Raw genomic sequence first — 14,268 nt, 5'->3', positions numbered from 1 at the left:
TTATAAGACAACTTTCTGGCTCTTGGCTTCATTTATTTGGTTTATATTAGCTGTTATATATATTATATTGCGGATGAGGAATGGTGAAATTCCATTCTATAACAGTAATCAACATTTAGACTTGGGACTTGACTTGTGCCTCAATAGGCCCTTTTCACAGCCGCCATTTTGTGTCTAAAAGGCAGGGCAAATACAGGTGCAACACATGAATAAAGGTTTCCAACTTCCAATCCATTCAAGTGTTCCAGTCATTGAAGTACTGGGGCCTTCATTAATGTTTTGGTTGCACCTGTGTTTACCCTGCCTTTTACACACAAAATGGCACATACTTGAGACTGACTTGGGGTTTTTCAGTTGTTTTCATACACTGTGAGCAAATGAATTTTCATTGACAGTAAAGTATACCTTAATTTCCTCCAAGATGTCAAATCTGCATCTGATCCATGGGCGATATGTGAAGCCAGTGTTTTTCTACCCTCAGATTTAAAAACAGAAACATGTATCCCCACCATCTCGCTCTGGAGGTGAGAGAACGGCACAATTCTTCAAATGAATTTCATTCAACTTCAATGCGATTCAGTTGAAGAATTGTGCGTGTCTAAAGTATGAAAGTATGTACATGGCTGTGTAATTCATTTCATCATGAAAAAACTAAATCCGGTGGAATGAAAATTCTAGAGTTTAAGGTGTTTCTTCATCTGATGGATGGATCTCTTTTGGACAAAGTATATTTCATGTCTTAAATAGACTTACAATAGAGAGGAATGAGTCCGGAAGTATACTTCCGGGTTCTTCAGTGGTAAAGTCTATGGGATTTAACATGGGGGTTTCGCTTAAATGCATAAAATAAGGTATGTGGTTCAAGTCGAGCTGAACCCAAAAATGACTTATTTTCTTTTAGTTCAAATACCTGGGTATGTAGTGCACCTATTTAATCATGTATGGAGAAAAAAATCACAAAAATCTAATTTTAGTTTTTCACATCAAAAGTTATTTTTTCAAGATTTAATTCATAACAGTAGTCTACAGTTTGCTGACATCACATAGTACTATCACATTTCTACCCCATTTCAACCAATCATATCACGACATGGCAGCTGTCAATCAAATCTTCATTTCAGGATCATTTTCTCTTCCAAATGAAGGAGAAAATGGTGCCTAGTGCCTGTCATCTGTCAGAATTCCTATCCCATAAACTAACTACTAACTTGGCCAATTGGATGTTGATATACACAATAAAGAAAACGGTAATGCCTAAGAATGCAAAGAAATGTAACTGGCTCGTTAAACCTCCGGCAGCAGGCTGCCTGCGGCTCGCCGAGCTCCACTCAGCCACTAAACCTCGCCTCACCAGGCTCTTCCCGAGGAAAGCGCCACAAGACGCTGAATCCCACTCGATTTGGGGGTGGAACACGCCAGGATTGGCCAAAGCCCAATCCAGTCCCCAGAATTGTCAAATAAAATCATCGACATGCTACTATGAACCGCCTCTCAACCTGTCATCTCAGACAAGTTATGTTTTCAGTCTGAAACGGACTCGGACCCACGCGCCACTTGGGCTCCCAACGGGTTCAGTTCGACTTTATCAAAAGTTTATGGAAACGTGAACCTGGGTTCTGCATGATAATCTTCACAAACATGAACAACTTTTATGACTTTTGGAACATAAATGAGTTTTCTTTTAATGCAATTTTTATAAAACGCTTCAAAAGGCATAAAAGTTATTCACGTTTATGAAGAGTATCATGCAGAACCCAGGTTTGCGTTTCCATAAACTTTTGTTAACCACATACCTTATTTTATGCATTTAAGTGAAATCCCCATTCTAAAACCCCATAGACTTTTCCACTGAAGAACCCAATGGCGGCGATTTCTGGATAAAGCCTACAAAAATGTCATCCCTGTGCTACTCTATAGGGGCTGCCCAATAGTTGCACTATACAGTACTGCATGCCAACAAGATATGGAACAAGCACAAACTTGCAATAGCTGCGACCAGATATGCGATGTCAATCAAGAGCATGTGATGTCATCCACTCCAGTGTGATGTCATCCACTCCATTGACATTGATTTTGTGGACCAACATTTTTTTGGTGGTCCAACCAACCAACAGCTTCTTTCTTGTGAAATTCCCTGGCTTCAAAGCACCAGAGACCATTACCACAGATCCTGCATAGTGGTGAATCACCAGAGTATTCAGATGTGTAAAACAATCACCATCGGTAGAATCGCTTCATTTATTACACAGTAACGTGTTGGAACAACAACAGGCATTCGCTGTCTGAACACACATATATTATCATCATCTGTACAACCAGAATGTTAGTCGGAGGGAGGTGGGTTTGTTTGGGGGCTCGTCACTCCTCCTCCGCCTCCGCCTCTCTCCACTCTTTGGGCATGATTTTGCCGACTGGCGACAGGTTCCAGGTGATGCCGGTCTGAGTCAGGACCTGGAGAAGCAGAGGAAAACCTTTTAACACGTCATGTGGTCAGGTCATGTGGTCAGGTGGTGGGATGCTTTTATCCACAACGCTGAATGAGAAGACTTTGAGGAGGAGTGCGGCCGCAGTAAGATGTGAAGCCATGAACCACTCATTGACGTCACCTGTGTGCACAGCTGTAGTGCGAGAAGTGGTGCGAGTTAGAAATGGTGAGGAATGGGACAGCGCTTTGTGGCATCACTGTTGCGTTATTATGGAACCCACCACGGTTCCAGCAAAACCACGCCCTGTGCCCGCACACGCAGCAGTCACGCCCTCTGCCCGCATACGCAGCAGTCACGCCCTGTGCCCGCATACGCAGCAGTCACGCCCTGTGCCCGCACACGCCCTGTGCCCGCACACACAGCAGTCATGTCCTGTGCCCGCATGTGCAGCACACTGGCGCCGGAACAAGGGGGACATGGGGACATTTTGTCCCCCTTAAAATTTGGTCCCCCTAAAAAAAAAAAAAAAAAAAAAAAAATCTGAGGGGGCAACTGCCCCTGATGCTTAGAGCCCACTTTACACTGTTTACACAGCCTGTGATGCTTGTTAAAGCCGTGATCATTGTGGGATTATTACACTTGAGAGACAGACAGACCTGGACTCTGTACTGCACTCACTGTCATTGGCTGCTGCTATAATCGTATACGGTTATTGTTATTTTATTTTTGTGTTGAGATGACAAGTTTTGCACTGTGTTTCGAAGTGATAATAATAATAATAAGTTCAGTGTTTCTGCCTGTGTTGCTGTCTGTTGTAGTGTAATTATAAAATGACCTAAAGGGAGAGCAGGTCACCAAGTGAGTGAGAAAAGGAAAAATACTGAATAATTACATCACTACAGTATAATCCTAATGTTAATTTAAAATGAGATATTCATCTAAATATGGCTAAAAATCATCCAAACGTCCATAAAAACGTAAAATTTTCGTCGTGAAAAAAAAAAAAAAAAATTGTGTCCCCCTTATTGCAAACTCGTTCCGGCGCCACTGGCGCAGCAGTGACGCCCTGTGCCCGCACACGCAGCAGTCATGTCCTGTGCCCGCATGCGCAGCAGTGACGCGCCGGGATTGGTCAGGAGCGGTTCTTTTGTTCCCTTTTTACAGCTCTTGCCTCTTGACACCTCGAATCTCCCACACCACAAATGATGGTCACGTACGTTCCTTAGTGTAATATATTAACGCTATATTAAGACACATTTTAACTTGCTATAAAATGAAAAATATAAAATAAAACTAGAACGACCGCACCGCGGATTTATGCCTCCGACGTTAGTTCATTCTTGAGTCTAAATCGCCATTTGAGGCAAATTCGAAAAAATTCCATCAAGACATTCCTGAGATATGGCGTTAACAAGCTTGAAAATGGCGTTCGAGAGGTCACAGTGACCTTGGCCTTTGACCACCAAAATCTAATCAGTTCATGCTCGAGTCCAAGGCGATGTTTGAGGCAAATCTTATGAAATTCCGTCAAGGCGTTCCTGAGATATTGCGTTAACAAGCTTGAAAATGGCATTCGAGAGGTCACAGTGACCTTGACCTTTAACCACCAAAATCTAATCAGTTTATGCTTGAGTCCAAGTCGATGTTTGAGGCAAATTTGATTAAATTCCGTCAAAGCATTCCTGAAATATCGCGTTAACAAGCTTGAAAATGGCGTTCGAGAGGTCACAGTGACCTTGACCTTTGACCACCAAAATCTAATCAGATCATCCTTGAGTCTAAGTCGATGTTTGAGGCAAATTTGAATTCCGTCAAGGCATTCCTCAGATAACGCGTTAACGAACATCGGACGGACGTACAACAAATCACGCCCCCCCCCCTTAAAAACCTTCAGGATATAGGCTAGTCAGGAATAAAACTGAAAAGTTTGGTGTATAAATATAAACATGCAACTGTTGGGATCAGGTGAATATAAACATAATATCAATATTAAAATAATAGACTACTACGGTATTTATTATATAGGCTACTATTCAGAGCAGACCTTCAAAATGGGAAAGCCAGAGATATTACTCTTGGGGTTGATTAGGGTTGTGCCGATTGATGATCGGATCGTAAATGACGATTTTTCGTAGCCGATCTCGATCGCCCCCGCCCCCCGTGTGTGGCTGCTCCCTGAGCGCAGCAGTTTGACTGAGCAGAGTGTGTGTTCAGACCAGACCATTAACAAACGCTACTAGACTACTGCATTCAAACATGTTTCTGATGTCCGCAACGAGCCCCAATTACAAATCTCCCTGCCGTCGCCCGTCCCCAGAGCCATCTCATCTCATCTCCTCTTCTCATTCTCCACATGCCGCGCTGCCTGCCATGTAAAACTACTCTGTGCTCAGCTCCATGAGAGTAACGTTGTAGATGTAGGCACTAGGCAGGCACAATGACCGACGAATACAAAGTTGTTATAGACCCCTTATACAGCTGTCAACATTGGAGCTGCGTGCGCATGGTGTAGGCAAAAAGCCGTGAGCCCAGCATTGACAGACACAGAGAGCTGTGTAAAATCCCAGCTGTCAGGACTGCTCTGTGCCCATCTGCGACACACAGTTAGATTTTAGTTTTAAGATGCAGTTCTCGGCTTACTACCACAGCTTATCGCCTAGTGATAAGCAATGTTATGCATCGCAATTAACGTTGGTTAATGGGATACGTCTTACAGACTCATACGCACTGGCGCTGTCAATGGATAAAAGACAAGAAGAATTGGCCAAGCCTAGAGTGGCCAGCATAGATAATTATTCTGTAACTTGCAAAGATATATTGTTATGTTGATAATGCACACAACTCAATAATGACATTATGTAACGTTACTTGGTTGTTAACTAACCGAGCGATGTGGCTGAGCAGCCTACAGCTACAGGCAGCTTACCTGATTATGAAATGAGCACTACAAAGTCGGGCATTTTTAATGATGTCCTCGTTCCAATCAGTTCAACTCAATAATGACATTATTTAACGTTACTTGGTTGTTAAGTAACCGAGCGATGTGGCTGTTACTAGCAGCCTACAGCTACAGCTTACCTGATATGAAATGAGCGAGCACTGCAAAGTCGGGCATTTTTAATGATTTCCTCTTTCGGTTAGCAACCAAAGACGCCTACGGTTAGCATTAAAAGCAGTATGAGTTGATGGGATTCGGTAAAACTTTGGTCCTTGCTTTGTTGATAGTGTAAGACTTTTCAGTGTTGTGTTGTGTTCTATTGCGTGTGTATGCGAGGCTGTGTATGTTCCCTCGAGTTGCCGTAGAACAGGATATGTGGGGAGAAGCTTGTTATAACGTTACAGCCTGGCTCTATCGTTTATTATTTTATTAACCAAGTGTGAATAGGCGGACCCGAACACTCTGCTACAATAGCTTTCCGATTCTGGCATCCCACTGCACAACACGAAGACATGTCTAGCTCGTCTAGTTTTCCAGCCACTGGAAAACTACTTGCCAGGGCTGCGCAGAGTCTGTCTTTCTACATCCGTCATGCGCATCAACGCTGCGTGATGTCAGTGTGACGTAGTCGTATAAGGGGTCTATACCGTAGTTTTGGCCGCTGTCAGTCAGAGGCTGTAATTAATTGTCCTACCTATCCATCATGCAGTGCTGCGGGAGGATGAAAGCAATCCATTCCAGTCTGTTCAAACTTAATACCGATCTAATCTCAGTATGAGATGCAGGGAAATATATTATAGTAGCCGATGTGTTTAGAAGAGCATTGTCACGTTGTCACAGTCTTGCTATAGTATAGCGTTATATTTTACATGTTTGCTATAGTAAACTGCCATGAGATTTGTTTGCGGAGATGTCGGCCGGGATGAAAGTCGCTGTGTGGGGGGAGGCTCACTTTTAAAAGTCTGTAGGCTACGTGTGTCTATGTGCTTAATTGGTGCGACAATATCACTGCATCTCATGTTCAGTTTAACATTATTAGTATCTTATCTTATCAACGTTACTCCGAGCCGATGGTGAGCAGGCAAGGCAGTGGAGAACGAGAGTTACGGAAGCTACCAGATGCAGGCCCGGGAGTATGACAGCGGCAGTGGCTGGGAGTGGCGAGTGGGCCGGAGCCAGGTAAGCAACCGGTAAATTGGTAGTCCAAAAACACAGGATTGCAAGTTAAAAACAAGCAATCAAGTTTCAGATATTGTCGGCAGGATGGCTACTGTTCATATGGCTGGGAGAGCAGTAGAAACAATGACAGAGAGACGATATCAGAGTAAAAAACAATACGAGACCGGACAGCAGCAAGTCGCGCCAGCGTTCACTCATCCGCAGTAACCATGCATTAACCATGAATTAATGCATTAACCATGCATTAATTAAAATATTTTAGTTCAAGAAGGGCCCAGGGGTAGCATGAATAGATGAGTTTTTAGTCTCCGCCGAAAGATTGGCAGCGATTCGGCCGTTCTGACCGAAGGGGGGAGCTCATTCCACCATTGTGGCACCAGGAACGAGAAGAGTCGCGTTCGGGATGAGCGACTTTTGAGCCCACGTAGCGGTGGAGGGGCGAGGCCATCTGGACGGGTGGAGGAGCGGAGGGAGCGATGCGATGTTTGGAACTTGACCATAGATTGCAGTTACTCAAGCTGTAATTGTTTTTATTCTGTGGCCCAACAGGTAAATTAGGTCTCTAAACTAACGTTAGTGAAAGTGTTGTTAATTCATGAGATATGAAATCATCAGACATGTTTTAACAATTTTCTCTTTCTCTCAGTTGTTCCCCGCCCCGTTTGCTCTGCTCCATGAAATTGTATGTACGTGACACAGGCGTTGTCTAGCTGGACGTTGTTGTAAACAACATTGTGATTGGGTCTATTGTTTACTTTACACATTTCATCCATATGCTGTCTTGTTTATTGCACTGCATTGTCTGTTTATTGTCTTGTGGTGGTTTAGTCTGCTTATCTCACGGTCTTGTGTTGCCATTTTTTTCCATTTTTCCCATAGACATTTCGTAAAATGTGTATAAAAATAGTTTTACTTCGTCAAACCAAACGGTTGCGCTATATTTAGAATCGGGAGAGACCATAGAACATTTCACTGGGACCAAAACTAAAAAACAACATAGAAAAATTATTTTCTTTAGATCCGCAATGTTTTTTAACGTTTTGGTCCGAGTGAAATGTTATGCAGTCTCTCCTGTTTCGAAATATATCTGAACCGTTTGGTTTGAACAAGTAAAACTCTTTTTATAAGCATTTTACTAAATGTCTATGGGAAAATAAATGGCGGATGCAAATCTCTGGTACAGTGCTGAAGCAGGAAGTAGGTGGTTGATGCTATCTTGATAAGACAGTGGCATACTTACAAATGACCACACAGCCGTGCAGAAGAGGGCTCCTCCAATGACGATGCCGGTGCCGTACTTGTCGTGGAATTCGTGTTGGGTGGATCCATGCCTCACCTGGCGCACCGCCCGACCTGCAGGACACAAAGAAGAACCACATGCCGTTTACTGACAACTGACTTTCGTTTATTTAGCTTTTTGTCGTTTGTAAAGCCATTTCTCTGGATTGGTACAATTTTATGTTTTTTATTGATGTGCTCTTACGGTTCGAGTTTTTATTGAGGAGCATTTGTGTCCTTGGTTATAGAAGGTGCATAATAAAATAATAGGTATAAATTCAGGATGTGGTTAAGATACCAGAGAGCTGCGCGGGCCCCTGTTAGAAAGACTGAACTACCGTACTTCATACGTGTGCGTCTTTGAATTAAAGTAAGTGTGATGCCAAGATGATGGTATATGTTGTTCTGTTGTTGTTGCATGACCTTTGTTTGTGCTAAAGTGATGGCTGATTATATTGTCACTTATATTTCGACATCACCATGTTTAAGTTGCATTCAATCTTCCCATCTGGTTTGAGCACCTTGATTTATGCTACGATTAGTCCTGTTTCTTGAGAATGCAGCAGCTCCAGTATGGTTAGCTAAGCTAGTTAGCCCATGGCTAGCTAATTCGCCATGTGGTTGGTAATAGTGGTGCACGATTTGGGGGAAAGGTGCGATTAGCGATTATGGTGGACAATATTGCGATTTGCGATTGTGATATAATAAACAAATGGTATCTAGGGATGTGCCGGCATGAGTTTTTGACGGTATGATAAGATAACCTTGGACAAAAATAACCACGGTTTCACATATCACAGACTAAAATACATGAAATATGTTACAATTTACAATATATTAAAACTAAATAAATAAAACAATTTGAAATAAAATTATCTTTACAAAAAAATAAAACATTTTGAGACATTTGCCTGTCCCAAACATGTAAAAAAGAAACACCAGAAAAATAGAAACTGCATTGGGTTACAGCACATAGAAGATGGCTCAGACTGCAAAGTTAGTTACATGTCTGTCCAGTAATACAATGATGATACACCCCGTTTATTTCTTTTGTAGCGACAGATGGCCTTAAACGCCACACTCACGTGACGCTTCTTGAGAGAGAGGTGAGGTAACGTGCATCTGCAGACTTTATCAAGGGACCATGAAGGCGTCATGTGACAGGCTAGTTACCTGGAGGTGCTGCTGCAAGCAGCTGCGACAATGTTTTGCTGCTATCATCAACCTGGTTAATCTCGCTATATTCTTCATCACAGCGGGTCATTACCCACTGTGCACTTAAACGTGCACTAGTTCTGCATAAGCACCTGCAGCTCTCCTTATTTTACTGACGTGCTCACTAATCACACGGCTGTTTACATGCGTTTCTGAACTAGCTAGCTAGTTATTAGCATAGCTCGCTGTTAGCGATCATGGATCTCTCAGTAAGATGTTATGTAACCTTGCTGCACATAACATTACTTATTTGCGGGAGTGCATGGGAGAAGTCTCCCGCTAGTGTTGATGATGATCCGCAAAATCCTTTCTCACAAGAGAAGCGACTCAACTCCTGGTCCAGTCTCTTGTCTCCTCCCGCCTGGACTACTGCAACGTGCTCCTGGCCGGCCTACCTGCCACCGACATCCGACCGCTTCAGCTCATTCAGAACGCTGCAGCCCGTCTGGTATTCAACCAACCCAAATTCTCTCACGTCACTCCCCTCTTCCAGGAGCTCCACTGGCTTCCCATCTCGGCCCGCATCAAATTCAAGACACTGGTACTGGCCTACAGGGCAGTACACCAGTCAGCTCCCCTGTACCTGCAATCTATGGTCAGGTTCCAAACCTCTCAGCGCTCCCTTCGCTCCTCCACCAGTGCAGGTCGCCTCGCCCCTCCTTCACTACGGGGGCTCAAAAGTCGCTCATCCCGATCTCGACTCTTCTCGTCCCTGGCACCTCAATGGTGGAACGAGCTTCCACCTTCGGTTAGGACGGCTGAATCACTGCCGATCTTTCGGAAAAGACTAAAGACACACCTTTTCAGGCTCCATCTGGGCCCTTCTTGATCTAACTTTGTTCTCTCTCTTTCTTTATAAAAAAAAAAAAAAAAAAAAAAACTAACCTAAACTTGTACCACTGTTCCTTCAGAAGTTGTAGTTGTCATAGACTGTGCTCCATAGTTGATTGCTCTATTGCTGACAAAAAATGTGTTATTCTAAGTCGCTTTGGATAAAAGCGTCTGCCAAATGACGTAATGTAATGTAATGCCCAGTGTGATGGCAGAGAAACATGTTTGCTGCGTCGCGTGTAACGTTAGTTTAGAGGAGGCTCACACACACACACACACACACTCAAAAAGACGTGAAAAAATAATAATAATCGCACACTTTGGCGGTTATGTAATCGCACGTGCTGACATCGCGATTGCGATTAGATTAATCGTGCAGCACTAGTTGGTAAGGCCTTGACACTGGAGTTTGTAGTTGCATTTTAGGTCCAGTAGAGGGCAGTGAACACCACAAAATAATAGACGAAGGCAATGTTGTTTAAAGCTATAAATACACTACTGTCGCATATATTGTGTAGTTAGTAGATACCGGTAGTTGCAATTCATGATGTTATCATTTGTATCCATTTAGTTAAGTCAAGACTATGTACCTCTTAGTTAATATTGAGAGCTGGAAATACCCTTGTTTAATATTAATAGCTGTAATACAGGGAATCATGTGTAACATGTCAATGTTTATAAGAGGTTAATTTATAGTTAGAAAGTTCATTGTTCAGTCACTAATATTGTCTGTTTTTGATTATGGGGATAGTATTTATATGCATGCTGCTCCATCCATCCTGAAGCCGCTTGATGCGGTGTATCATAGCGCCCTGCACTTTATAACAGGTGATAGATTTCTTACTCACAGATGTATTTTATATGAAAAGGTAGGCTGGCCCTCTCTGACAGCTCAAAGGGAGCAACACTGTCTTTTATTCATTTATAAAGCCCTGATTTGGAAACTCCCTGTACATGTCCTCACTCAGTCAAGTGAACACAAATTATCAAACCCGATCGCATTCACATATCAGGTTGTCTGTTCCACGAGCAAGGACTGAACTAGGAAAGAGTGCCTTTTCTTATTATACTGCTGATAAATGGAATTTGTTGCAAAACATTCTGAAATTGAATCAGCTGATTCCCCTGGAATCCTTCAGAGTGCTTCTTGACGGTACTCTGCATAATGAAAGCTCTTGTTTTATTTGATTTGCTCTTACCTTGTTTTTCTATTTTGTTTATTTCTATCTGGAATCTTTTCGAATGTTTTCTATATAGTGTAATATTTGTATTTGTAAGTTGTCTGTAATATTGTAACTATTGTAAATGTTCTCACTGTAACAGGGCTCCCTTGAAAATGAGAGCTTGCTCTCAAGGGCTCTTCCCTGTATAAATAAAGGTAAAAAAAAAAAAAAAAAAAATTATTATTCCTCTTGTTCTAGAACCACACACACACAAGCCAAAGTCATAGAGCTCTGTTCACTGTGCTGCACTACAATAATAAATCTGTGGAAGGAAGATCCAATGGTCTGATTCTTGTGTCCTGACCGACACCCAGGGGCGAACGCCGTTTTAATGAAAATAATAGTCCTTTTGAATCCTCCACTACAGCTACTCTTTTGGATGTTAAATCTGCAATCGTGGTGACAGTGGGATGAGTCTTCTCCCTCATTTGGCTTCCATGATCCAAAGGTATCATGAAATCATCATGGTATTCATAAAGTCGGCAAAAGAAAATGCTGAATTATGCGAGTTTCCAGTCATTACGTTATGCGCGTAATGGAGTTGGTGAAGAGGATCGAGGCACATTGATTGATGTGATAACATCGCCAGACACCAGTCAAACCCTAAAACGAGGGAATTAACCCTGTTCCCCAAATAAATGTGAGGTAGTCTAAAGAGAAAAAGAAAAGGAAATCCGCACACTCTTTTTTCAGCTCCCACGGTGAGTTTTTTCATTACAAAAAAGCAACGTTTCGACCCTCACGGGTCTTCATCAGGCAATACAGAGAGGAAGACCCGTGAGGGTCGAAACATTGCTTTTTTGTAATTAAAAAACTCACCGTGGGAGCTGAAAAAACAGTGTGCGGATTTCCTTTTCTTTTTCTATACGCGTATTTTTCCAGCACCTGTTGAAATAATCTCGGATGTGCGTGCACTCTACTCTTCTACAGTAGTCTAAAGAGAAAACATCCAGGAGGAAACATGTTAAAAGCTGTAGGCTCTGCTGCTACACCAACGTGCGTGCCGTTGTCTCGCTATGAAAAACATCTACACTATTTAAAGTTGCTTGATTATACAGAGGTACATGAAATAGATTACCAGGCGCCACTCTTCAATTCGGCATATAGGCTATATAATCCACGGAGAGGTTACTCTAAGGCCATGTTCAGACTAGGAGGCCAAATCTGATTTGTGAACTTTAATGACCTATTAATGATTCTATCCAGATTGGTTTTATGAGTATGGACGCTCCAAGTCTGATGTGTGTCACTTGTCCCAAACCACATATGGAGGTCTGGACACACAGATCTGACTTGAACACTTGCCCAAATCAGATTTGTGGCAGTGCGGACACACTCTCAAATCAGATTTGGGAAACCAATCAAGATAATGATGATTAATGACTATCAGCAAATCGGATTTGCCTGTAATGTGAACATGGCCTAAGAGTGAATGTCAATTCTGGATGTGAGTCGCCTGTTATCCCCACCCGCTGTCTTTCACCGTTAAAACGTTTGATTAAAGATTCGCTAAAGCCGTTTCCAGGCATGTTTGGCCCAGGACTCCTTATATTTGTCTGTATGCGGCCCACAAACAAAAAATTTAGCCACCCCTGCCGTAGATACTGTAGCCGTAGGTCAGTGCCCGAAAATGTCAAATCTCGCTAGAAAATGTCACCCATTTTGAAACGCCTGAAAGAGAATTAAAACTAACAAGTTATAATATAACATATTAGTCAGTTTAATTATGGCTAATACCTTTAAATGGCATTGAACGAACCCAAATTAAAACGTTTTAAGGCTTTTTGAAATGTTACTCATGCTAAGGTTAGCTGGTTAGCTGGCTGTCACATTGAGAACGCCGCGCGGTCAACGAACAAGTCATGAAGAGAGAAGCCAGGGTTTAACTTCTAACTCTAAACCGTCACAGCATCTAAATCTGTAGCTACAAACAAAAAGCAGTGTCCTATGCCCCGTTAGATCTTACCGGTGAGGTTTACTGCGGCTTTCGCGAAACGATACATGTTGTCTGGTTGGAGGTTTTAATCAGATACCCTTGAAGAGGGGGAAGAATATGGCTGCCGCACGTAGACAGGAAACTACGGATGCAAGATATGAGCATGCGCACTCACACAAACTGAAATATTTATGAAAATGGAAAACGAGCGCTCACAAGCATCAGAAACAGCAAACTGCTGCGCACCAACAGTCACTATTAGTTTTTAGTAAAGATACAACTGATGCAACAACTAGTCCAAAACGTGAGCAAAGTTAGGTATAAAGGTACCACAGCGGAGCAGGTTTAGCACCAGTGTCAGGATGGCCGAGTGGTCTAAGGCGCCAGACTCAAGGATGATCTCCTTCCGTAGAGACGGGACTTCTGGTCTCCGAATGGAGGCGTGGGTTCGAATCCCACTTCTGACACATCTTTTCTGCTTTAATTTGAGACTTCATATCAACGCTTCACAGACAATATAATAATACATAAAACTGAATTTATACTGAAAAAAATGCTTCACACATAGCTTCACACTCTAACCCAGCCATTCTCACTGATGTCTCTGTGCGTGATTTATGACACACTGATGACATCTGTATTGTAGGTAACGTTACGTTAGAGTGGAACTATATTATGATCAAAATAGCCTATATTTATAACCTATATTTTTTGTTCTAGATTCTATTGATTTTCTTATTATAATTTGAGAAGTGTCCGTGTGAGCAGAAGTTTGTCCGGCCACAGCTATGCCGTTTTACTTGCCCCACGGGTCCGCTAGTAAATTATAATTTTGCTTGTAACCCCATCAAGGACCCCTCCCCTGGTGGTCCCCAGACCCCAAGTTGAGAAGCACTTTAGTAGGCTACTAGAGGTCTGTGGCAAGAGGGGATTGCATGATACCTATGAGGAGGTCTGCCTTTGGTCAGGCAGCCTTTTCAGTGAGAGCAGCTCACACATGGAACAGTGTCACCATACTTTTTAACAACCTGACGTGCTTTGTGTGATGTTTTTGTATTGTTATCCCTGTTATTTGATGTGATTTGATGAATTGTGTGGTGTGGCACTAGAGCTACAGTAGTACCTATGCTGTTCCTGTTTTCATCTATTTGATGTCTTTGCAATTGTCACCATCATCCTACCTACCAGGGACGACGCTTGAAAACTAGCCAAGCTGGCTATACTGGCACATTTTATAGACAT

The 14,268-nt window shown here is 42.6% G+C and overlaps 1 protein-coding gene across 1 annotated transcript; it reads right to left on the bottom strand.

Moving 5' to 3' along the window:
• Positions 1-2,224: 2,224 nt before the first annotated feature.
• cox7b (cytochrome c oxidase subunit 7B) lies at positions 2,225-13,168 on the bottom strand. Its single transcript, XM_083639851.1, has 3 exons — positions 13,057-13,168; positions 7,784-7,896; positions 2,225-2,451 (listed from the first exon to the last, which is right to left on the bottom strand). Exons 1-3 carry the CDS (start codon positions 13,091-13,093, stop codon positions 2,359-2,361), a joined length of 243 nt encoding a protein of 80 aa, XP_083495977.1. The 5' UTR covers positions 13,094-13,168; the 3' UTR covers positions 2,225-2,358.
• Between the last annotated feature and the right edge of the window lie 1,100 nt (positions 13,169-14,268).

This window comes from Poromitra crassiceps (genome assembly GCF_964638095.1).
Source record: "Poromitra crassiceps genome assembly, chromosome: 1".
NCBI lineage: Eukaryota > Metazoa > Chordata > Actinopteri > Beryciformes > Melamphaidae > Poromitra > Poromitra crassiceps.
The sequence above is the reverse complement of the archived record's forward strand: the minus strand, read 5'-3'. Positions and strand labels throughout refer to the sequence as shown.

What these genes read in the sequence shown, in the direction of transcription:
- cox7b (XM_083639851.1), bottom strand. Translation starts at nt 13,093, where the DNA reads ATGTATCGTTTCGCGAAAGCCGCAGTAAACCTCACCG. An exon ending in AGCCGCAGTAAACCTCACCG is followed by an intron (nt 7,897 to 13,056) that starts GTAAGATCTAAC and finishes TGTGTCCTGCAG; the next exon opens with GTCGGGCGGTGCGCCAGGTG. An exon ending in GCACGGCTGTGTGGTCATTT is followed by an intron (nt 2,452 to 7,783) that starts GTAAGTATGCCA and finishes CTGCTTCTCCAG; the next exon opens with GTCCTGACTCAGACCGGCAT.